The sequence below is a fragment of the Sphaerodactylus townsendi genome, linkage group LG05 (genome assembly GCF_021028975.2).
Source record: "Sphaerodactylus townsendi isolate TG3544 linkage group LG05, MPM_Stown_v2.3, whole genome shotgun sequence".
In the NCBI taxonomy this organism is placed as follows: domain Eukaryota; kingdom Metazoa; phylum Chordata; class Lepidosauria; order Squamata; family Sphaerodactylidae; genus Sphaerodactylus; species Sphaerodactylus townsendi.
The window spans coordinates 54978202-55003861 of NC_059429.1; the positions used below are offsets into that span (position 1 = coordinate 54978202).

At 41.7% G+C, this 25660-nt stretch overlaps 1 protein-coding gene across 1 annotated transcript; it reads left to right on the plus strand.

The window, feature by feature from the left end:
- Positions 1–839: 839 nt before the first annotated feature.
- On the plus strand, positions 840–25382 carry LOC125433107 (kynurenine--oxoglutarate transaminase 3-like). Its single transcript, XM_048497475.1, has 13 exons — positions 840–894; positions 2643–2701; positions 3931–4075; positions 5285–5434; positions 9462–9548; positions 12827–12955; positions 13052–13172; positions 17077–17153; positions 18115–18204; positions 19271–19457; positions 20580–20653; positions 21083–21169; positions 22634–25382. The coding sequence occupies exons 1-13, from the start codon at positions 847–849 to the stop codon at positions 22688–22690; spliced, it is 1311 nt and encodes a 436-aa protein (XP_048353432.1). The 5' UTR covers positions 840–846; the 3' UTR covers positions 22691–25382.
- Positions 25383–25660: the final 278 nt, after the last annotated feature.

Here is a 25660-nt window from a genome sequence, read left to right on the forward strand (position 1 = left end):
CAACACTGGGATCCCCTGCCCCCATATAGGTGCTCCCCATTGCTCAACCGTCTCCTCCCAGACCCCTCTATAGCCCTCACCAATCATTTCCACAATAAGCGGACCCCACCCTACTACTAGGTAGCAAAAAACCATTCTAGACTAACCCACCCACCACTCCTACTATTCATATGTGCCAGGGCTAAGAGCAACCAGATATACCCTGGGCCAGGCTTATTGCACAAGGTTCTCACCACCAGGACCAGGTGGGCTGCCATGGAACCCCTGCCAGCTGCCAGGCCCCACCCCCCTGCAGGTGTTTCCACGGGGTGGGGGGGGTAGCACTCTCACTCCTTCCCAGTGGCCGCAGGCGGCAGCTCACCAGGGTGGACTCACCATTGGCAGGCAGACCAACAGGAGATCTGTCCCAGGCAGGGCTGACCAGGCTGGCTGCCTTGGGCTGGTGGAACCCCAAGCCAAGCCAGGCCCCACCCCCCCGCAGGTGTTTCCAATAGTGGGTGGGGAAGGGACTCTCACCTCCTTCCCAGTGGCAGCAGGCTGCAGTTCATCTGTGGATCATTGGCTGGTGGCAGGCAGGCAGACCAACAGGAGGATCTGTCCCAGGCAGGGCTGAACAGGCTGGCTCTAAATAAATAAATACTAAATAAATACATATTGTTTCCTTGAAATACTGAAGAAGAAATACTAACAGTACTGAAGATTGTATTTTATGATGTTGATACCTCAGTTGCATTTTACAGTGCACTGATTCTCAGGTTGTTTGAAATTGACAGCTCATATAACTAAAAGCAGCCTGTGCTATAGACGAACAACTATACAGCAAACTGTTGAAGAAGAATCCATTGTATGTTACTTGGCCAGCTGCTTCATTTTAAGCAAATGTATGATCAAACTGTAAGTGTTGCAGCCTTAACAGGATGACCATGTGTGTATTTACTCAGAAGACAATTCTGTGTGTAAAGTGCTGTCAAGTCTCTTCTGACTTATGGCAAGCCTACGAATTAATGACCTCCTGAATGTTCTATCTAACTGTTTTGCAAACTGAGGGCCTCGCTTCCTTTATTGAATCAGTCCCTCTTATGCTGGGTCTTCCTTTCCCCCCACTTTTTTCCAGCATTATTGGCTTTCCCAGAAAATCTTGTTTTTTCATAATGAGTCCAAAGTACAATAGCCTCAGTTTAGTCATTTCAGCTTCTAGGGAGAGTTCAGGATTGATTTGATTTAGAACCTGCATTTTTCATCTGGTGGTCAAGAACAGAGTACTCTTGTGTACAAGGGTACTGCCCCAGCCGCCAGGATCGCCTCCTTCCCTGGCCCCACACCATGATCTAACATGGCAGCTATTCATTGCCCTGGTCGGGAGGAAGTCAGACTTCGGTGAAGAAGAGAAAGACAGCAGGACTGGCAACACACTGAGTGTGCTGGGGCCTGGCTGGGAGTTGCGAGAATCGAGATGGGGCAGCCTGGATACAGCTCGACTCAGTCTGTAGGTGACAAGCCAAGCCTATGCAGCCTCTGCCTCATTGTGCTGCTTTCCAGTCGCATGGGACACCAGGAGATGTGGATTGTCACCCCACCTCACATGCTCAGCAGGGCAGTGTGCACAGCAGCTGAGTGGGCAGGTGTCCGCAACCTCTGACCATGCTGGCGCAGCTGTGCCACTGTCCCCCTCTGCCACTGCCCTCTCACCCACTTCACCCCCCACCCCCAGCCCTGATGAGAGATGAAGTGTTTGTATTTATTCACCACCTTTCTCTCCTATGACGAGACTCATGGTGGCTTACAAACACCTTCCCCTTCCTCTCCCCACAACGGACACCTTGGCTCATTCCGCACATACAGAATAATGCACTTTCAAACTGCTTTCAGTGCTCTTTGAAGCTGTGCAGAATGGCAAAATCCACTTGCAAACAGTTGTGGAAGTGGTTTGAAAATGCATTATTTTGCACGTGCGGAAGGGGCCATAGTGAGGTTGGTGGGGCTGAGAGAGTTCCAAAGAACTGTGATTAGCCCAAGGCCACCCAGCAGGAATGTAGGAGTGGGGAAACACATCTGGTCCACCAGAAAAGCCTCTGCCACTCAGGTGGAGGAGTGGGAAATCAAACCCGGTTCTCCAGATTAGAATCCACCTGCTCTTAACCACTACATCTTCCTTCCATCCATCATGAGTTATAATTTATAGAAAACTGTCAGCCAGTCACTGGGTGGTATCCATGGGACTTTCTAGCGTGAGAGTGAGCTCTCCCTCCCATACCAGATTCACAATTGAACTGTATGAGCTAACTATCAAACCTGAGCAGATGACCTAGATGAGTAAGCACCAGTATAGGGGAAAGTGTTTGACACTTACAGAGAATCAGAGAACAGTGAAATAAGAGCTTAGCTGGGATTAACTGGAAAATTTCTTTAAGATGGCTTTTCTCTTGACAGGCTTGGGATCCAATTCATTGTTTTTCTTTGTTATTGTCATGCATGTGCTGAAAGATAATATCAGTTCAGTTTTATATTGAACTGTACATGTATTATCTGTATCCATGGTGTCTGCTGTGTAGAAGAAAGGTCACTTATTATCACAGAGTCTAACACTAAGAACACTTTGCGATTCTGATAAAAATCCTGTGTCCTTTTTATTTTGAATGTAGACAATGACCTTCAGACATAAAAATGCAAAACGAATTGAAGGGATTGAAAGAAATATATGGTGAGTAACAATGAATTATTAATGAAAATGAATAAGGAGTGAATGCATAAATAATGGGAAATGCTTCCATTTTGTAGATATATTTGTTTAATGTTTATCAAAGGTTGATAGTTGAGCAGGAAAAAGAGATCTGATTGCACTTCCTTTCTGAAACATTGATGTTTACAAATCTTATTTAAAGATATTTTATACATATAGTATGGTGATAAAGACAATTCCCTGCAAATATTTTGCACACTGTGCTGCTCTTGAAGGCAGTGATGAGTTCACTATAAAAGATGGCAACCTCTCTCCTGTCCCCCAAGTTTCTAGAGGAAGCTTCTTTAGTATTATCCAATTGCCTCAGTCTTATTTTGTAGTGCCCTGATGACAAAGATACTAAATGCAGAGTGCCTTCTAGTTTCAATTTTTGTATTCCCAAACTCTCCTCGACCCATCCATGGGACAAAAAGCCTATAAAACCAGAAGATTCCAACAACAGCATTTTTGGCAACCTGCTTCCTACTCTATAACTGCAGCCTCAAAGACATTTTCCTTAAAATAAGTTCTGTTGTATAACATAGGACTTGTATCCTAATGCACCTCTCTTAGCAGTGGCGTAGTGATTGAGAGCAAGTGCATTCTAATCTGGAGGAACCGGGTTTGATTCCCAGCTCTGCCGCTTGAGCTGTGGAGGCTTATCTGGGGAATTCAGATTAGCCTGTGCACTCCCCCACACACGCCAGCTGGGTGACCATGGGCTAGTCACAGCTTTTTGGAGTTCTCTCAGCCCCACCCACCTCACAGGGTGTTTGTTGTGAGGGGGGAAGGGCAAGGAGATTGTAAGCCCCTTTGTGTCTCCTACAGGAGAGAAAGTGGGGATAGAAATCCAAACTCTTCTTCTTCTTCTATGACCATCCCCCCTCCCCGCCCCGCCAATCAATGGAGCTCTGTAGCAAAGTTAGAAAGGTTGTAACACTGATAAAATAGAACAACTGCAAAGATTTAGGGTAGTATTCACAACATAAGAGGTATTTCTTATAAGAGAGAAACCAGAGATTTAGATGCCATTTTGCGAAACGTAGAAAGTATATGAAAATTTAACAAAATATAATGAGCTTGTTGAGATGAACAACTGATGATAACTGGATTAAACACAAACTAACTTTGTTGACAGCTCTTTCAAGCCTATAAACAAACAAACAAAATCCTGTTGAGCCAAGCTACAACATTCTCTTTTCATTTCACAGGACGGAATTTATCAATTTAGCTGCAGATCCCTCAGTTGTTAATCTTGGACAAGGCTTTCCTGATATATCTCCTCCTAACTACTTAAAAGAAGCGCTGGCAAAAGCTTCCTTTGTGAATAGATTAAATCAATACACACGTGGTTTTGTGAGTACATTTGATGTTTCTGATCTTGCCTGGCTATGTTTTGGGTGCTTTTATGCTCCTTTCTGACTTCAAATTCTGATGCTCCCTATGTCAAGCATAGATTCCTTTTTAAAGACAGCTTTTTCAGAGCAACTTTTATAGTGCAGTTCATCTAAGGTAATTTCAGGGCCTTGTGATAAGTTGTACATCCACCACATCCAAGAAGCATGGTTTCTGACAGTTAGGCTTCAAACTGCAAAGGTACAAATATGGTGTAAGGAGGACTATGCAACTGCCCAGATTAATTAAAAATCTAATTGACCATAATTTCCTGATGAAAGATTGTTAATTGTTGACACAGTTTTCAGCATATTAAAGTGCTTTGCAATTCTTACCTTGTTCTTCCTTCCAGAGTTGTATCTGGACACTGTAGTAGTGATTTGCCCAATGCTTCCCAAAGATGACTGAACACAAATGTGAATCCTGAACTTCTTTGTATTCAGGCCCTGAATTATCTGTTGCCCTATTTCCTAAATTCACCACACAGGAACTGATTTGGGATTGGATCCAGCGGAAAATTTTCCTTGATCAAGAGGGGACTGATCCTATAAATTAATCAACTCCAAAACATTCTATCTTTAACAATCTCACTCAGGTCTTGCAGACTGAAAGCCATGACTTCCTTTATTCCTTTATTCAAGAATTCCATGTGTGTTATATATCTAGTTTTTGCCCAGGGGATGTCAGACGTGTATATATAGCTTTTAATTATTTGTGAATTTTATTCTCAGGCATAATGTTCAGGTCTTTGACAGCCTGCGTGGTGTAGTGGTTAAGAGCAGGTGGATTCTAATCTGGAGAACTGAGTTTGATTCCCCACTCCTCTACCTGAGTGGCAGAGGCTTATCTGGTGAACCAGATGTGTTTCCGCACACCTGCATTCTTGCTGGGGGACCTTGAGCTAGTCACAGTTCTTTGGAACTCTCTCAGCCCCACCAACCTCACAAGGTGTCTGTTGTGGGGAGAGGAAGGGAAAGGAGCTTGTACGCTACCTTGAGTCTCCTTACAGGAGAGAAAGGTAGAGTATAAATCCAAACTTTTCCTCCTGCTCTTCCTCTTCTTCAGTGAAGATAATTATTTTGCACGTGGCTGATATACCATACTGTTTCAATTGTCTGTTGGGCAAATTTTAATATGTCTTTTTCTTTTGTCTTTTAAAAATGCGCATAGGGACACCCATCATTGGTGAAGGCCTTGTCCCAAGTTTATGGAAAGGTCTGTGATAGAAAGATTGACCCATTCACTGACATTCTGGTGACAATTGGAGCATATGGATCTCTGTTTAGTGCAATGAAAGGACTCATTGAAGTAGAAGATGAAGTAAGTTTTTGTGAAGCAAGTCACATTAAACAAAAATGCTCAGAAGTGTCTTCATTTCATTTAAAAATCCTTGAACTCTATCCCAAGGGTGTCTACTAAGCACTCAAAGACACTTGAAAATCTGTTTCCTGGAAGAGTGGTTTATTGAAGAGGAGGGAGTTGGCCTTTTATCTTTGCACCAGAAGAAAATCAACTTTTGTCTAGGATTTGTACCTTGTCAACCCCCCAGCAAAGCTACTTAATAGTTTCTGTGCCTTCCCTGAGTTGATTTTCACATGATTATATTTGTATGTTCTTACCCTTTGGCTTTACTGTGGGCTTGATTTTTTTCTAAAAATCACTCCTATATAAAAGGGCTGCCAGGTGAAGAGCTATTCAGTGCACCTTAAGAAGAGTCCTGCTTAATTTTGGGGGAAAAAAATCAGCCCCACAGAGGAACTTGAGAGCAACTCATTTGTGTAGTCACTTTCTTCTCATTTTGCATCCAACTATAAATTCTCTTCCTTTGATCCCCACAGTGGGACTGGAAAAATCCTAGGTATCTAGTCATCCAGGTGCTTAAAAAGCTTATTGTGATCCTGAAGAGACTGATATGTTTCTCAGTCTCTCTACGCCTTTTGTTTGGAGCGAGACTGTTCAGAACAGGAATTTCTCTGCCTGGCCAATTTCACACAGGTTATCTGCTCCAGGCTCAGTGCTTTTGCAAAGGGTGTTTTTTTTCTGGTTCTGTACAGCATCAGTGCTGCATTTGTGCACCTTCTAGGGTTTCCTCAGATTTCCCACTGACTTTATTAAACCTGGCTTACTCCAAAGTGTTTGGAAACATGACAGTAAAACCCAGAAATACTGCTTACCTTAAGTGCCCCCAGTTAAAAATAAAACTTACACTGAGTTAAATTAACTCACTATGGCCGATTCCCCACTCACAATTAGATGCATGCTCGTCACTCCAAATATACAGGTTTCCCACTTCACCCGCTCCGAACACGCATTCATCCCCTTTCTCCCCCCCCCCCCCCCCGCACATGTTATTTTAGAACCTGGAAGAAAGTGGACCTTTTCAAAAAACACGTGGGCAATCTGGAGCGGTGGGGAAGTTGGGAGGGGTGTGTGTGAATCCAGATTCGAACTACCTGCCCTTGCGAGTGATGTGGAGCCTCCCATCCCATTAAGACACAGTGGCCTGTGCGTGATGCGCACGCAGCCCCTTTAAAAAATTTTTTGCGGACCAGAGATCCACGTGAATGTGTGGCAACTTGGGGGCAGTTTTCTGACTAAAGACATACATAGCAACACAAGGCAGCAGTAAACCTTGCATTCACTTAAAGATGAATACATGAGAGCACATTTCCCTGTTTCTACTTGTGTAGGGAGACTTAAGCTGCATTTTCCCCAGCTTTTAGCCAGCAGTGTCTCTATGGCACAGTTGATTGAGCATTGGGCTACTGGGCAAGAGGTTGCTAGTTCGATCCCAGCCAGAGACAAGTTGTTTTCATTTTATTTTAGCCCCTTAAAATGCTGGAGCAAGTCCAGTCCCTTCTGCGCCACATTCATGATTTCAGGCATAAATACCCACCTCTGGACACTGTAACCTTTTTGAAGTTGTGGTGGGGGAGAGGGGTGGAGGAGTGTGTTTGTGTCTACCTTGCATTCACTTAAAAACTAATACACGAAGGCACATGGAAACGGGGCTTTGTTTTAATCACCCGTCCCCGTGTAGGGTCATTCTGCACATGCTCGCAGAGACGTGGATCCATCAGTTTGAAAGTTAAACAAAATTCCTGCCCCAGCACAATGTAGCAGCCAATCAGGATATCCCCTGAGTGGATTGCGCGTTTGATCCGCCGATAGTGGGGACTCCTGCATGGCTGCTGCGTTTCTGGGAACAAGGGGGCAGAAGCTGCAGTGGGGACCATGAAACTGTGCTCAAAAGGTCCTGAATCTTACCAAACCAGTTTGTATCTAGTTTCATTTTTGAAGTGGGGAATTGACCTATGAGTTAAGCTGCCACTGTTGTACTGTATAAACTCGAGTATAAGTCAACTTTTCCAGCACATTTTTTAATGCTGAAAAAGCCCCCCTTGGCTTATACCCGAGAATATACGGTAATTCCAAAATGGCCGCTGGAGCTGTGGCTCACCGAGAAAGGAGATCACACCAGCTGTGGCAGAAGCCTTTTGCCTGCATCCAACTTTCAGTATTCAATTCACCATTCCCTTTTGTGTTTTTATGTAAAGCTAGGCTTGTAAATCCTCGAGGTTTGATAAAGTCACAGTCTTTGCAATTAGAGTTGCTCCATTGGCTCTGAATGCCGTCTTAGGTATTACTCTGTGCCCATTAAATTTGTGTTCTGACAGGCATGGCATCCTCTTGGAGAGAGATTCCATTGCACTTGTAGCGTTTAAAGACTGCAAAATGCAAGTCAAGATTTGTTACTAATAAATCAGGTCAAGCTAAGTTTTTGTGCAAATTCCTCTCTGTAAAGCAGTACAAATTGAAGCTGAAAAGAGAGGGTCTTACAGTTCTAAGGACAGAAATATCCTCTGTGCTATTTAGCAAGTGTGGTAAGAGACAAAGAGACACTGTAGATCTTCCTAATAGCTAAATGTTACCTTTGAATAAAATATGTATCTGAACATGCAAGGATAAAAGTGTACACTGTTCACAAGGTGGTGCTAGCAAACAGTATCTGCTTCCTTTAAAAACTGCCTTGCTTAATGACATTTTTAAAATTCTAGTGAGCCATTTTTGAGGGAGGCCTTGTGGGTCCTCACAGTCTTTGGCATGAAGCAGCCAGGCAGTCTCCCTTCTTGCCTTCATCCTGTTCATCCTCTGATCATGAAGATTGCTTTTAGTCAACTTTTCTTACAACCAGTGAGATACCTTCATGAATTTTATTGGTATCTATTTTATTTTTGAAATTTACCAGTAGCTGCTGCATTTCCCACCCTAGACTTATACTCAAGTCAATAAGTTTCCCAGTTTTTTGTGGTAAAATTAGGTGCCTCGACTTATATTCGGGTCGACTTATACTCGAGTATATACAGTACTTAGCATTTGGATTCTTTTGTCTCTTGGATTCTTTCCTCTAGTTCCTTTTGTTTTCGTTCTCCTTATTATAAATCCACACTTCTATTTTGTTATCCTTCATACTAAGCTGTATCTCTTTGATCTCAAAAAGTGATCAAACTCACTGCCCCCTTTCTTGCCATCTGCCATATCTACTTGTAAATTACTAAGTGGAAGCAGCTGAATTGTTTAACAGTTATAAGGTCTCAAGTATATCTGCTATCTAAAATACTGCCCTTGTTGCTCATTCAAGGAAATGGCAAATGCTCATTCTGTCTTTGCAAAAAGACACATTATTTTTCCTATAATTTTTTAATGTTGATAGATACTGTATTATTATTATTATTATTATTATTATTATTATTATTATTATTATTATTATTATTATTATTATTATTATTATTATTTATTAAATTTAGTATACCGCCCTATCCCCGAAGGGCTCAGGGCGGTGTACAGATAAAACATCAGCTAAAAACATACATATAATTAAAACAACAGTAGTATCTTAGAACATCGCCCGCGCCCTTACGAAACCCTCCTAATGTGAAATAATGGGTCCTGATGGTATTAGGGCCCATGGGGGTAAAGAGGAGGGAGCAGGGGCATCCTCAGCGGCCGGTCTCTCCAAAGGCCCGGTGGACCAACTCAGTCTTACAGGCCCTGCGGAAATCCCCAAGGTCCCGCAGGGCCGGGACAGCTGGAGGGAGAGTGTTCCACCAGGCCGGTGCCAGAGCCCCCACACCCCTCTCTTTGGCCCTGCCCTGCCAGGCTGCTCCTTCAGCCGGTGGAGGCCCAGCTAGGTAAGTGGGGCACGGTGGGGGCACCCGGAGCAGGTTTTGCCCGGGATGCCATTTCCCTCCGCTACCCCTCTGAATACATAAAGAGAACAAGAAAATGGAATCAAAACATTTATCACTTTTGCTTGATTATGTCATTGACTATCTTTTTGTTTTAGGTAATAATAATAGAGCCATACTATGACTGTTGTGTGAACATGGTAAAGATGGCAGGGGCAAAACCTGTCTGCATACCTTTGAAATACGTGAGTATTTTGGATTTTTGAAATTTGGGTTGTTGCTTTTTTCATAAAGAGTACCTTTTATTCATCAGAAAAATATATATAGGCAACAAAAATTGGTCTTGTGTTGTATGTATAAATTAGCCTGATTGATAAGCTTCTGATGAAGGAAACTCTGACTCATGAAAATATATTTTGTTAGTCTTCATTGGTCTTCATTGCCACTGGGATTCTGTTTATTCATTGGGAATGGCAATTGTGCAGCTTTTTTTATAAAGGCTAAACTAGATGTGACAATGTCCACTGGTTGGACTTGTGGCCAATACCATTTTTAAGCAATTTAAAAATGTTGTGAGGGCACAATTCTGATTGTGCTTGCAACATAGAGGACTGAGATGGTTCAAGCACCAGGTGGTCGCCCTGGTAGCTATTTCAGCACTTGAAAAGGTGCGTGTGTGTGTGGGAACATAGACAGAAAAGGTATAGCTACTGTACCCTGCCTTTCAAAGGCAACTATTCATAACAAGCAGAACTGTGAGCAGAGAAATTTAATAAAGTGCAGAATACCATGCAAGAAATAATACAAAGTATCAAAGTTACAAAGTAACACAGAGATTGTCTGCTGTTCTTTAGGGTTATTCACACTGAGAACTTCAGGTGTTACTTTGATGCTTTGTATGTATATTTTCCCCTTTTGACCCTAAAGCAGTGTGGGGTGGGGGACAATTTTTGACTGGGGTAGTAAATCCAAATCCAAATCCAAAAAACCTTTATTAGGCATAAAACCAGTGCCAAGAATTTCAAATGCAATAAAAAGATCATTATTGCTCAACTTGCAGTACACAGAGCAAAAACATAGCAACAGCTTCAGATATTTCAACACTAGAGCTATTTAGAAGCTTAGCCATTTTTATTTTATCAGAAAGGAGCATAAATCCTGTTGGTAACACAGTTCTCAAATCGGTTCTGATGTTGTTGTACTTTGAACAATGGAGCAGAATATGAGAAAGTGTATCAGTTGTATCAGGACAGAATTGACAGCGACGCTCATTTTGTGGAATACCAGAGAATCGACCTTGAAGATGTGCTGACGGAAAAGAGTTACACCTTGCTCTGGTCATGACCCATCTGCAATTGTAATTAATAAGTTGTTGCAGGTATATAGCAGGGCTAGTTTTCTGAGGGATAATCCCAAAGAATATTGGAGAGCAAGAGCTTTGCGCTTTGCTCAAGAGAAATTGGTACTCTTGATCAAATAATCTAGTCTTTAAGCGGTGGTAAATCTCCGGAGCAGTGAGCATTTGTAGGGCCTCCCAAGAGAAGCCCAAGGAAAAGATCTTTTTTTCAATATGTAGCCACCATTTCGAAAGCTGAAACTCTCTCATTTCTAACTGGGACAAACTGTTAGGGTCAGTGCAGAAACAAAGACGCAGCCAAAACTTAAAAGTTACAACCCATGCCCTTGTTTCTAATAAATGTTGCCCTGATTCCAAACAAAGAACAAACTGGGGTAGTAGCATGAGGTGAGAGAGAGTTAAATTCTTCCCAGGGGAAGAAAAGATGAGTATATGTAGTTTCTCCATGGGAAGAATTTAGCCCCATACAGACACATGCTCTCTCAGGACCCTGGCCTCCCCCACCCACACATACCAATGGCTGCTTTTTGCTTCTAATCTTGAATAACTTGGCCCAATTCCTGTATTTGGTACAATACAATGGTTTTTGTTGCAAGTCTACCAGCCAAAGATGTAGGTAAGGGGGAGGTTCTCGGGTTCAAACCCCCACATTCATGTCCGAAGCTCCGCCCCTCCGTTTGTGGGTTTTTAAAATTTTTTTAGTTTTTTGTTTTTGGCCTGCAGGGGGCACATTGTTTGGGCTAGCAGCACCAAACTTTCAGGGATTGTTTGGGGGACTCTCCTGATGATACCACCCAGGTTTTGTGAAGTTTGGTCCAGAGGGTCCAAAGCTGTGGACTTCCAAAGGGGGTGCCCCCATCCTCCATTGTTTCCAATGGGAGCTAATAGAAGATGGGGGCTACATTTTGAGGGTCCATAACTTTGGAAACCCTGAACCAAACTTCACCAAAACTGGGATGTATTATCAGGAGAGTCTCTTATTTATACGACCCAGGTTTTGTGAAGTTTGGTCCAGGGGGTCCAAAGCTATGGACTTCCAAAGAGGGTCACCCATCCCCCATTGTTTCCAATGGGAGCTAGTAGGAGATAGGGGCTACACCTTTGAGGGTCCATAACTTTGGACCCCCTGAACCAGACCTCACCAAACCTGGGTGGTATCATTAGGAGAGTCTCCTAAAGATACCCTGAAAGTTTGGTGCTTCTAGCTTAACAATTGCACCCCTGACAGCAGGCACCCTCCAAATTTCCCCAGATTTTCCTTTTAAATCCACCCCCTTCAGCGTGGATTTTAAGGGAGAATCTGAGGTCCTCAGTTTAGAAGAAGAAGAAGAGTATGGATTTCTATCCTCACTTTCTCTCCTGTAGGAGACCCAAAGGAGCTTACAATCTCCTTGCCCTTCCTCCCTCACAACAAACACCCTGTGAGGTGGGTGGGGCTGAAAGAGCTCCGAAAAGCTATGACTAGCCCAAGGTCACCCAGCTGGCGTGTGTGGGAGTGCACAGGCTAATCTGAATTCCCCAGATAAGCCTCCACAGCTCAAGTGGCAGAGCAGGGAATCAAACCCGGTTCCTCCAGATTAGAATGCACCTGCTCTTAACCACTATGCCACATTGAAAGTGATACTGTTTCAGGGTGGGGGATAATCCACCCCAAAATAGCATCACTTTCAATGTTGTTTAACTAGGGACCCCAGTTGTTTAACTAGGGACTTTAAGGTGGGTTTAAAAGGAGAATTTGGGTTCTCTAGTTTAAACACCAGTGAAAGTGATACTGTTTGGGGTGGATTCCAGCATCACAGTGGCTGCCGGGAGGGGGGGGGGGCTCAGATTTTGCACCGGGCTCCAGTTTCCCTCTATACCTCTGCCCAGAGGGGAGGGCAGAAGGAACTGCTGGCTGCCGGCTGGGAGCCCAGCTGCTGGGGGCAGGGCAGGGCAGGGCAGGGCAGGGGAGTCTGCCATCCCCAGCCTCGGAGAGCTGCTTTTATAAGCACTAGGGCAGGGGCAGGGCTTGGGGAGGCGTGGCCATGCCCTAGGGGCGGGTGGGGGTGTGGCCCCCCGAACCCCCCCATAAAAAATCTATACCTACGTCCCAGCTACCAGCATTATTATGGAACATGATTAAGAAAAGCATATACAGCTCAGTGAAACATACTTTTTGTGCCCTAGAAACCTGCGGTTGGAGGAGACATTGCCTCTAGTGCTGACTGGGTCTTGGACCCTGATGAACTTGCAAGTAAATTCAATTCCAAGACAAAAGCTATTCTGCTGAATACCCCTCACAATCCTATAGGAAAGGTGAGAGTCCTGTTTTTCAGTCTGGTAGCTAAATGTTACAACAATATTGGCCCTGAATACATTGCTCAATGTACTGTTTCCTTTCTCTTTTAAAAGGTCTATGCAAAAGAAGAGCTCCAGACAATTGCTGATCTCTGTATTAAGCATGATATCTTGTGCATCAGTGATGAAGTATATGAGTGGCTGGTATACACTGGAAAGAAACACATTAAAATTGGTACTGATATCATGAAATTATACAGATGTGGGTTCGTGGGAAAATTCAAACATATAATTCGTATGTTATTTTTACAAATGAAATAATTTCTCTCTCCTTAACACGATTTTAAAAAACAAACAAATTAGTTTATTAGTTTATTAGTTTACTGTTAAACTGCTTGTTTCAACCAGAAGAGTTTGGATTTGTACCCAGCTTTTCTGAACTGTAAGGAATGTCAAAGTGATTGCAAATTCCTTGCTTTTCTCTCCCCACAACAAATACCTTGTGAGGTAGGTGGTACTGAGAGAGTTTGGAGAGAACTGTGACTTGCCCAAGGTCACCCATCAGGCTTCATGTAGAGGAGTGGGGAAACAAACCTGGTTCACCAGATCAGAGCCCATCACTCTTGTGGAGGAATGGGGAATTAAACCCAGTTGTCCAGATGAAGAAAGAAGAAAACAGTAGGAACAGTACGAACCTCAAAAGTAGAAAATGGATCTTAGTACAATTCTGGTCCTGGAGAAAGCTAGTATAATTACGCCAAATAACATTCTACAAACTCATAACATAATCAACATATTTTATAGAAGATTTTTTTTCAGAAAAACGCGTTTTTTTTAAAAAGAGATAAGAGTCTATTAATAAAACATTAATATGTGATTACTATCTTTATTTTCTAAGTCTTCTCTTACTAAATATGTCCCTAATATCACATTATACCCTTATTTAATATAACTATCCATTCATTTTTTTCATTTTTTCCCCTTTAACCTTTTCTCAATACAGTGAACCAACCATACTGGAGGTTTGATTGGCTGTGCAGATTATTTAATAGTTCTTTATTTTAACTGTTTTAAGTTTAGTTTATATTAAGCACAGGAAAATAAAAATTCAACAGTAGTAGGTTAAATATCCTACACAGTCAAGATACATTCCACTACTTAATCTTTTATACATGAATGCTTTTTACAGAAATCATTTGTTGTACTCACCTGGCAGAACTTAATAAATGAAAATCATATGATAGTTTCATGGGCAGTCATTTAGTTCATGATGCCCCTGTCTCCACATATTCTAGATATGGCAGCCCTCTATTTTGAAAGTTTCTAGAGTAAGATAAGTTATTTGCTACTTGGCCAGCCCAATCCAAAGCCAGAAACATGCCATCCCAGCACCTCCAGAGAGCATTCAGGCAGTATGGGAAAACAGCTGAAACAAAACAACCCCCCTCCCCCGCATCCACCTGAAAGCCCTCCATAGGGCTAGATGGAGTTCTGCCACCTTTTTGGATGACATCAGTTCAAGGCCACATCCCATGTGTTCCCAGACCTAGACTCCAGGTGAAAGCTGACTAAGGTCAGTTCCACCCCCAGGGAAGGCCTGCCCCCGCTCTGAGTTAGTGTCTGATTGGACACCAGTGTTTCTCTGCAGTGGTGACCATTTCTGGGTTTTGCCACTGCAGAGCTGGGGGGTAACGGGCTGCCAGCTCCTCTGCCTTCTGCAGCAGCAGAGGGGGCAAACGTGCCAGTGCAGTCCCACATACAACTGCCCAATGGAAGGTATGTTTTCCAGTATGAGGCTATCAAAATGTTGCTGCAACTTGCAGTATTGAAATCAGTTCCCTTTTTAGGATAGAGAGGTTTTGTATATCAGATTTTTCTCATAAGACAAAGCATCATGGGTGTCGCCCTACCCTTCATACCCCACATTGCTGAAATATGGATGTCATATTATTTTTCTGCACTATGTATTGGCAAAAGCCAGCTTTCGTGTGTGTGTGTGTGTGTGTGTGGTGTGTGTGTGTGTGTGTGTGGCAGAGTGTCCAAACCAGGATGAGGCTACTGCAAAAAGGTCTTGATTACCATAACCCACCAAAGCTACTGTAACACAATGATTCTAGGAGACTCCCTATTACCAGATTTTGCATTTTCTCTACCTTTAGAAACAATCTCCTTGGCACTAGATCCTTTCCTGATGAAAAACGCCTCAGCCAGATTTGAATACCTAGGCAGAGACTCTCCAAAGATAATCTGCATAAGCCATTCAAGGTTCCACTGATACAATCAAGAAACAATTGGCTCTATTATCCCGGGACTTAGAAACAATAGATGAGCCATTGATTAGCTCAGCCCTTCAATCCCAGCATGGAAACCCAGAAAATCCAGGAATAGAAACTTACAGGAATAAAAACTTACTAGCTCCTGCCCCAAACTGCTCACAGGGGTATAAAAATACAGTGCACCCCAAGTTCCACATTCTCCATGCTGGCTCAAGTTCTCAATGCTGGCTCTACAAGCTGGCTCTCCAGGCTCTCAATGCTGGCCCTCCAAGCTGGCTGTCAAGGCTGGCTTCAGCTGCTGCTGGCCCCCGCTCTCCATGCTGACATACGAATCCTTGCCTTCTTCAAGACTTCTTCAGCAGAACCTAGGTAATGTATAAGTCCCCCCTCCCCCTCCTAATCTATCATCCAAACCTATATTTTCCTGTGTCTATGCTTTTCCATGTCTTACTGTATGATTGTTTTGCAACTAAAATTTATATAAAAATATTTAAAACTACAATTTGGTCTCTTTTGCATTCTCTATAGAAAGTTTCAAAAGCCATTTCTGGTATAGCTGTCGAAAAGATCCCACCTAGCCTGCCTCTCGCACTGCCAAGCCGAGTTATATTCCCCATTGCTACTTAGAACATAAGAACATAAGAACAAGTCAACTGGATCAGACCAGAGTCCATCTAGTCCAGCTCTCTGCTACTCGCAGTGGCCCACCAGGTGCCTTTGGGAGCTCACATGCAGGATGTGAAAGCAATGGCCTTCTGCGGCTGTTGCTCCCGATCACCTGGTCTGTTAAGGCATTTGCAATTTCAGATCAAAGAGGATCAAGATTGGTAGCCATAAATCGACTTCTCCTCCATAAATCTGTCCAAGCCCCTTTTAAAGCTATCCAGGTTAGTGGCCATCACCACCTCCTGTGGCAGCATATTCCAAACACCAATCACACGTTACGTGAAGAAGTGTTTCCTTTTATTAGTCCTAATTCTCCCCCTCAGCATTTTCAATGAATGCCCCCTGGTTCTAGTATTGTGAGAAAGAGAGAAAAATTTCTCTCTGTCAACATTTTCTACCCCATGCATAATTTTATAGACTTCAATCATATCCCCCCTCAGCCGTCTCCTCTCCAAACTAAAGAGTCCCAAACGCTGCAGCCTCTTCTCATAGGGAAGGTGCTCCAGTCCCTCAATCATCCTTGTTGGCCTTCTCTGCACTTTTTCTATCTATTTCTACTTAAGCTAGGTATCGTGGGGGGTTGTGTTTCTCTTGAGATGTTCTGTTTCTGGAGAAACAGAAATACAGAGAGGAACTCAGCAAGGCTGTATTCTACTTCCTTGCTGTTTGCTTTATCAGTACAACCATTTGCAGAAGCCATGTGCTCTAATATGTACATTGCTGCCTAGGATTGCTCCCAAAACCAAGGCATTTAGCCAGTGGTGCTTGTTTGTTATTATACTTGTAACCTCCAAATCACGTATCTGCATATAAGTGACAATTATTTTATAAACTAAACAGAATTATTGTAGCTAAAGAAATCTCCAGTTCTGTAAAATTATATGTGATGAACAGCACATAGATTTGCCCCAGAACAGAGAATATACTAAGCTCCATGTTTCCCATCAGCTGTAGTGACACCTTTCTCATGATGAAAAATGCAAAATAAATATTGCATCCACTTACAGCATCTTGTGGCAGTTCTCTAATATGTGTCTAACGGGATTACTAGTGATACGTCATAAAATGAGCATTGCCTTTCTGCTGTTGCCTGGGCAGTTTCCTCCAGTGCAGAATACTTCATCATGTCTCTTATCTGGCTTGTGGAAAAGCTGGAATTTCACATGAGTAATGGGTCTCTCTGTGTTTTTCAAACAGCTACTTTGCCTGGAATGTGGGAAAGAACAGTGACTATAGGAAGTGTTGGGAAAACATACACTGTAACTGGCTGGAAGGTAATATGAACAATAGAATACCTCTGGTCAATTTTGAAAAAATCCATTCTGAAGTACAGCAGGGTATTATTTCATACCTCCAATCTGTTAGCGCAATTTGTCACCTACAGACTTAATATAAGTCCTCTGTTCAAAATGATTTATTAAGAAAATTACGGAACCTGAAGTGCCACTCTTGTGGTAGATCATCCACAGTCTTTAGAATCTCGCTTTTCCTTTCATATAGAGATCTCACGTTTGCAATTTCAGTTAGAATGTTAGATTTAGAAGATGTGGTTGTCATGGAGGTAAAGCCAGCATCCAAAGAAGACAAAAGCACATTAGGCTGTTTGCAGGGTGTTGTTTTGTCAACATCCCTCCCATCAAAACACTGGTAAAGTATAGGAAGATATACCATGAAGGGCTGTAATCAGATCCCAAAATTCTCTTTGGGCCAGATCATGGGATTTTGTACATAAATATGATTAGTTTTTGAAACAGTGCTTTATTTTAGAACATTTTATTTTGTGGCAGCCATGAATACAAGTATTCATACAACTAAACATTCATACTTTTAATTTTCAGAATATTTTCCAAAATAACTTGCATTTTTGTTGGCCAGATTGTAGGATAGATTTGTAAATAGCAATTTACAAGGCTGCTTCTAGGACTAGCCGGGGAAATCTTTGAAAAATGTAAGAATGTTCTTTTTGGGTGCTATCCCAACCAAGTTTACTTGGAAGTAAGTCCCATTATATTCACTGATGCCTGTTCCCAGGAAGTGTTCTCAGGTTTGCACTGTTAAATAGCCCACCAGCAACAGTAGCTTCTATGTAAGCAAAGCAATTAGTGTTGTGGGCTTATTTGGAAGGCTGGTGTGAAGTTAGGTTAACGTGTGATTGTCTCAATGCTTTCCAGCTCCTAATACTTTGTAAAAATTCAGTAAACTACTAGATATTTATTACTGTTGTTTTTTTTAAAGCTTGGATGGTCCATTGGCCCCCAGCATCTGATAAAACATTTGCAAGTCGTTCAGCAAAATTCACTCTATACATGTCCAACTCCATTACAGGTGGGTACAGATGCATGAGGAAGCAGATGGTATAGTTTGTAAGCAGTCAACACGATCACAGGAGTTGGAGCCACTAAAGAGAGTATTCAGTTATTCAGCATATGAAATCAGGGTGAACGAGCATTTGAAAATCAACACTAATGTCACTACTTGAATCAACCCTCATTTTGATTTATTAACCCCACAGCCCTAAATGCATCCTAATGTAGTAAGTCGCATTAAAATGAAGGGTGAGAGAAGTTCCTCTACTGCAGAAGAGCTACCGGCCCTGACAGAATGAGCCTTGAGTTGGCCTGTTGTATATACCATTCCTGCGTCCCTGTGTAAGGATGTTGCCCTGATCCAATGCATTTAGGAGGCTGCATTCGGGAGTAGGTTTCCTATACAGATTTCGGTGGAGGGGTGTGGGAAGTTCATATTTGCTGTCCTCTAATAATTTGTATTATCAGTTATTGTTATAAACTTGTGTTTGTGTGTGTGTTTCTTGGCCTACTCATCTACAGTAGCAGCAGCATTGCAAGGACTTCTGAGTGAAGCATAAAGTTGCAAAGATGGGCTGCTCCGTGGGATGGGATAAAGGTTTCCCAAACTCTGTGCATGTATCTAGGCTCACTTTGATGAGTCAGTGCTGTGAGGGACTTGATTCATGGCAAGGCGGGGGGAATGCCAGCCTTCCCTCAAATCTGACTGGGGCCGAGGGTGGCTGTTGCTGCTCAACCTTGATGAATGTGTTGAAACAGATTGTGTGGGCAGGTCAAGTCTAATGTTCACTGGTAGGTTCCTCTATCAGACATTGTGGAAGAAACATTCGAATAATAGGTAGAAATATATTCCCTAATTTTGGAATCTTCATTTTATAGAGGCTGTTAAAACTGTCTTCTGATGCATTTTTGTCTCTCATTTGAATATCTACCTTATTGGGCAGAAGCCTTTTAAAGAAAAGTCGTTTGTTTAAATGACTTTGGAGACATCAGCATTTTTTAAGGAACCAATTTAAGTTGGTTTTATGGTTTGTTTTGTCCTTTGCTAACCTACACTGATTTTCTTTTTTGATTTTTATGTTCAGGAGGCTGTGGGACAAGCTTTTTTGTTAGATTTCCAACGGATGGACGAGTCAGACTGCTATTTCTACTCTCTGCCTAGAGAATTAGAGGTCAAGAGGAACCAGCTGGCTCAAATGCTGCAAGAAGTTGGACTGAAACCTGTTATTCCCGAGGGAGGATACTTCATGATTGTTGATGTGTCTGTGCTAAGTTAGTGAATGTTTTATTCATTCAGTGGCACATAGTGGTTAAGAGCATGTGCATTCTAATCTGGAAGAACCGGGCTTGATTCCCTGCTCTGCCGCTTGAGCTGTGAAGGCTTATCTGGGGAATTCAGATTAGCCTGTGCACTCCCACACATGCCAGCTGGGTGAACTTGGGCTAGTCACAGCTTTTCGGAGCTCTTTCAGCCACACCCACCTCACAGGGTGTTTGTTGTGAGGGGGGAAGAGCAAGGAGATTGTAAGCCCCTTTGAGTCTCCTACAGGAGAGAAAGGGGGGATATAAATCCAAACTCCTCCTCCTCCTGCTTCTGCTGCTGTGGCAGGGTTAAAAATATTCTGACCAGAGCTGAGGACTGCATCTGCTTATTTCTTTTATGTATAGTTAATAAGTGACATATCATTTTCATTAACAAAATTAACCTTGTGCTGCAGTGAAGGCAGTACTAGACAGAACAATGAATGGTTTGTTTTTGATGCCACTGAAAATACTGACCCTGTATTTTCTTCTGTAACACAGCGAAGCCCAATATCCTACTAAGCATGCTCCAGCAGCAGCAACTGAAGGAAAAGAGGCAAACTCATTGCAGGGCTACCTTTTGTGGTAGCATCCTCTTTTAGTTGCTATGTCTAGCTTTACTCTTGATAGTATCTATTTTTATAGATTTATACCCCCACCTTTCTCCACAATGGGGCCCTAAAGCGGGTTACAACATTGTTATCCTCTTGTTGATCTTATCTGCATAACGATCCTGCAAGAGAGATTAGGTTGAGAGAGAATGACTGGCCCAAGGTCACCCAATTAATTTCAATAGCTGAGTGGGCATTTGAGTTTCCTAGATCCTAATCTATGACTCTCACGACTACACTGTGCGTGTCCTGTATACTGCACTGGCTTCAGTGTGCAAACTGGGAATAGCGTTTTGTGAAACGGAACTATAATGTAGCATAATGATTCTTATACAGGCAGTTTTTCTCGCTATGAGAGAATGTGGCATGAGTGGCTGCCCTTTTTCTTCTTGAGTCTACTCAAATCTGTGCAAAAGTATTCTTGATTTATAGAAAAGGCGAGTCCTGCAAAAGTTCTGTTTTTCTATTATTTGTTTAAAAGATGTCGATTTATCGGACATGGAAGAGGATAAGCCTTACGATTACAAATTTGTGAAATGGATGATAAAAAACAAGGTAAGGTGGTTGTTTTCTTGATTCACCACTGATACTTCTTCATCCAAATACATATATGCAATTGCTTCATTTTTAATGTTGAAATGAATGACTCTGATCTAATGAATCAGGAGCACACTGGAAGGCAGCAGGCCCAGATTTGGACTTAAATAACTGTTCTCCCTGCATTTTACCCATTTATTTATGTACTACTAGCAGCAAAGCTCATTGTGGGGGAGATGCAATGGGCTCTAGCAAAGAATCAAAGAGGAAGCATCTCCCCCCATAATGGGCTTTATTGGGGATGGAGTGGTGCCCACCCCACCCTTCCTTCTGGTGCACTATTTACCTGGACCTTTCTTGAACCTCTTGAAACCAGAGGCATCTTTCTGGACAACTAGTATTGGATTGTGCTGTTTGTGAAATAATGACTGTATTTTGGCATTTTAGAAGCTGGCAGCTATCCCTCTCTCTTCATTTTGTGGCCCAGAGACTCAACAGAAGTTTGAAAAGTACATCCGTTTTTGCTTCATCAAAGTAAGTTTACAAGCTGTCAACTTAAAGACTATTTAGTGTATTACAATGCCATTGGTTTCTGTCGTTCTTAAACAAGCTAATTTCATCCAAAAATTCTCATTCTCTCTTAGGTTGCTAAAATAACATTTTATATCACTACTAATTACTATTTACTACATGTTTCGTAATGGTCACAGTCATCCTGATAACTAAACCAGATTATCCCCGTTTTGCAAATTGTAGGTGTTGTCAACGGCCTGGAGAAAAAGTGTCCTGCCACTTTAAAGTGTGGAAGTAGGCAGCTGAAGCTTTTCAAGTGATGGAATTAAATAAGATCATCTGGTGAATAACTTCCCATTAAGCCCCCTTTAGAGGAACAGGACATGTTTCTTTCCTTTGGCAGTCTATACGCAGTTTTTTTCCCTTGGCAAGTCTATACACAGAAGGGTGAGATTGTAGCTTGACTGAGAAAGAAACCTTAAGCAGCTCTACTCAGAAGTCAGTCAGTGTTTTTTTTAATTATGCTAACTGCTAGGAAAGTGTTTTGATCTTGGCTTCTGCAATGCAGCATATGCTAAGGAGGGGGCACTGGAAAAATAACAAGGCATGCTTGCTTCAGATACAGTCCTCAGTTGGAGAAAGATACTACAGAGATTGGCCATGAGTATTTACATGGATATAATCAGGAATCTGCTTCTTCAAGATATCAATTCCTGGTCTGGCATTTGCAATGTCTGTGAGGTGCTTGCAGGACTAGCTCTGTCACACACATTCTCTTTCTGTGCAAACAGCTTTGCCACTTCCTACTGCCACACCCTACAACTTTTGTGACAGCTAGCTTTCCTCCGCTCACTCAGTGCTCGCTCAGCACAGAACAGTGAGCTGCATTAAAACCTGCCACTGACTTTTTGCTGCTTGCCGGGAATTGAAGTACGGACAAAATGGGGGCAAGCACAGAACTGCCTGCCTCTCTTTAGGACTAGCCTTTGCCCTTGGGCAAATTTAAAGGACCAGGGCTTGGTTGGGCTGGCTATTCTACAAATGTACAATGCAGATAATTCTTGCTAAAAGGGCTTTCTAGTCTAATTATAAGGTTGATCAGTTCAATATGTCTGCAATTACATCTGCAGTGACAAAGCATAAATCAGCTGGACATTTTAATTGACAGGAAGATTAAATATTGTGTGGTCCCTGTAATGCCTTAAAACAGGAAGATGACTCTTCAGTTTTGTAAATTAGCAAAATGTTTGTCACGTGATAGAAAGGCTAATACATTGTAAGGACTTCTGTGAGTGGCCCCAGATGATTGCGAAGTTGGGCATTTTCCAAAGCTTGAAATCAGCAACAAGACACTTGTTTGATTATGCACAGGACAGCTATGATGGGTGAAATTATGCGTACTTTTCCAGTAGTGTACTTTTCCAAGTGTTCTTCTATAACTGAATTGTAATTTTTATAACCCATGATGGTGTTGTGTATTGGCAGGAAGACAGCACGCTGGATGCGGCAGAAAAGATCTTGAAGAACTGGAAGCAACATTAGTCCCGAAGTTAATTTGCCAATTCTTTCAGATTTCTGTACATGCAGTTGTACATTGAACACTGGACTTCACTTACATTTTTAATGAACCTTTTGAAAATTGCACCATGCTGCCATCTACAGGATATTGAATAATAATGTGATAAAGGGTTGCTTTTGATTGTCTTCCAGATTTTACACCCTTTTTCAAGAAAAGATGACAATGTAGTCATGCATGCTGCAGCGGAAGTTGCAGCAGTGCACAACCACATTGTGAAGTAGGACAGATGTTCTTTAAAGATTAAAGAAGCTTACTTACATGCCAGCTTTGTCAGAGCTATTATCATTTGCCATGGTAAACATAGTGCTTTGATAAAAGAGCATGTATAGTGCTCCGGACAGCTATATAGCAATACTTTTGCTTTCTAAAATTGCACCTGCCATTTTACGTGGTCCGTGCTACTGCAGGAAACTAAATGGCAGGTGCAACTGTAGAAAATGAAAGTGTTGCTATATAGCCATCTGGAGCACTATACGTGTTCTTTAATCAAAGCGCCATTTTTAACATTGCAAATGATAACAGTTTTGACGAAGCAAGTGCATAAGTAGGCTTCGTTGATCTTTAAAGAGAATCTCGGGGGGGAGCGGGGGAGAGTCAGGAAGATGTGGCAGTTTGATCCACATCTCCTCTCATCTTTCCCTGAGAAGGGGTATAGTATTTTTCCAGAACATCCATTACAATCATTCTGCTTTATTTTAGATTTTTAAAAATACAATTTATTTAAAACATGCAAATGTATCCATTAGATCCCAGTAAGTGGGTGCCTTTACAAATGTGGTTATGTACTTTCAATACAGCTGTTGTTTGACTAGCCGCTGTTCTGTATGCCCAGCAGAAACAGACTGTGTATGAATGCTTTGCCTGACAGAGACCTTGTTGTACTAGACTGTGCCAGGAAATCCCATGGCTGCTGGTAAGAAGAAGGCAGCTGCATAGCAGTCAGGGCTAGATCAGGGCAATCTTTCCCTCACGGAGATGACATGGTCTAGACTTTCTATGAATACTGGTTGTGTCTTCACAGACAGCCAGGGCCATTTGGATCTAATAACAATTGACTGTATAGAAAATAAATCTACAACAAAAGACAAATCAATTGACTGTCTAGAAAATAAATCTACAACAAAAGACATTTGATCACAAATACTATAATATCAGGGAAGAAGGAAAGATGATGATGATACATGCAGATTTCTCTCAAAATTTGATTTTATATTACTTCAAGGGACTTGGAGCGCAGAGTCTCCTTTCATGGATAGTTTTACATGTTACGACATCCCAGCAGATCTGTCATCAAAAGGGAGAGCAAAGTGGGGATTAGGCATATTGGTCTCAACAAAGCTGATGGTTATGGTGGTGGAATTAGAAACATGTTTGAATTGGCTATGACATTAATGGTCCAGTTTGGTCAGATATCCTGTTTAATTATTAATGTCTGTTTCTCCCAACTACAGACAAAGTTCAATTAGATGTGACCTGGACTGGATTTGAAAACTATATTAATCATTTAAGAAAGGCATACCTGACAGCATATTTTATTATAGGTGAAGATTTCAATGCCAGAATTGATGAATGTGAGGATAGCCACCCAGCTCTGGTGTTGAAAGATAGAAATGTAGCTCTCCCACTTACTAGCTGTTCGAAAGATTTTAAATATAACTATGCTGGGATTAAATTGGTTCAGTTGGTAAATAACATAAGAGGTAGCATATTAAATGGGTCTTATCCAAATGATTACCAGCTGAATTCACATATCACTCTGGAGGTGAGTCTAATTGATTACATCATTGTATCCCATGAATTAGTCAGACTAGTGGAAAACTTTGAGGTCTCCTCTCATTATGACAGTGAACATTTACTCACTATTTGAAATACAGTATTCCTAGATATAACCAAAATGTTTTAGACATATATTGACGCAAGATCGAGTTTGATAAGAAGCACTGTAGAGTGAGATGAACCCTAGAATGGAAAATAAGATTAAAAAATTATTAAGCTCCGAAGAGATAGAGAGAATTTTGGTAAGAATTTTAGATACAGAAGACAATGCCAGTTGCTTAGGAGGATATAATCAGGTAATTAATCAGATAAATAAAGTAATGATAAAACAAACTTTATAGCTGAAATGATAGATGTACAAATTTATGGAACGACAAAGAATGTAATGATGCAAAAATAGCTTATAAACATTTGTATCATAGGAGGATGAGCTGTTAGTGGAAATGAAAAAAACAAACGAAGTGCAAAACATTGATTTGAAGAAAAAGGAGGAAGATTCAAAGAAGGCTTGTGCCCAATTAAATCAGGCAATAAAGGAGAAAAATCATTCACTATTTTGGAGATTGACCTCAAATACTATAATTAGATCTCTTGCCTCTATGATATGTGAAATTATCCCAGAAGTGTGGGAAAATTATTTTAGACAACTTTATGCCACAGGGGAGAAAGAGCCTGTATATTGTGGAGATGAGGAAAACCTGCCATTTTGGCCCACCATTTTGATGATAGAGACTGAGTGAATGGATGGACCAGGAGGTTTGTGTTGCTGAAGAACAAGCTGGATTTAGGAAAGACTGTTCATGCTTAGATCATTGTTTAATATTAGATCATTTAATCTCCAAATGTGCCTCTAAATAAACAGTCTTCCTGTATATTGCATTTATTGACTTTAAGATGGCTTTTGATTCAGTGTCAAAGTCTATCTTATGGGAAAACTGGCAGCATCCAATATTGACAGGATACTATTATTTCTGATTAGAGCCCTTTATGCCAACACTTCTATTAGAGTTAGATGTAACCCCCAAGGTCATATTTCTGAAAGTATATGCATTCAGAAAGGAGTGAAACAAGGATGTATACTAGCTCCCTCATTATTTAACTATTAATGACCTTGTTAAACATCTTGGTAAGATGGAATACCATCCTCCAAAAATTGC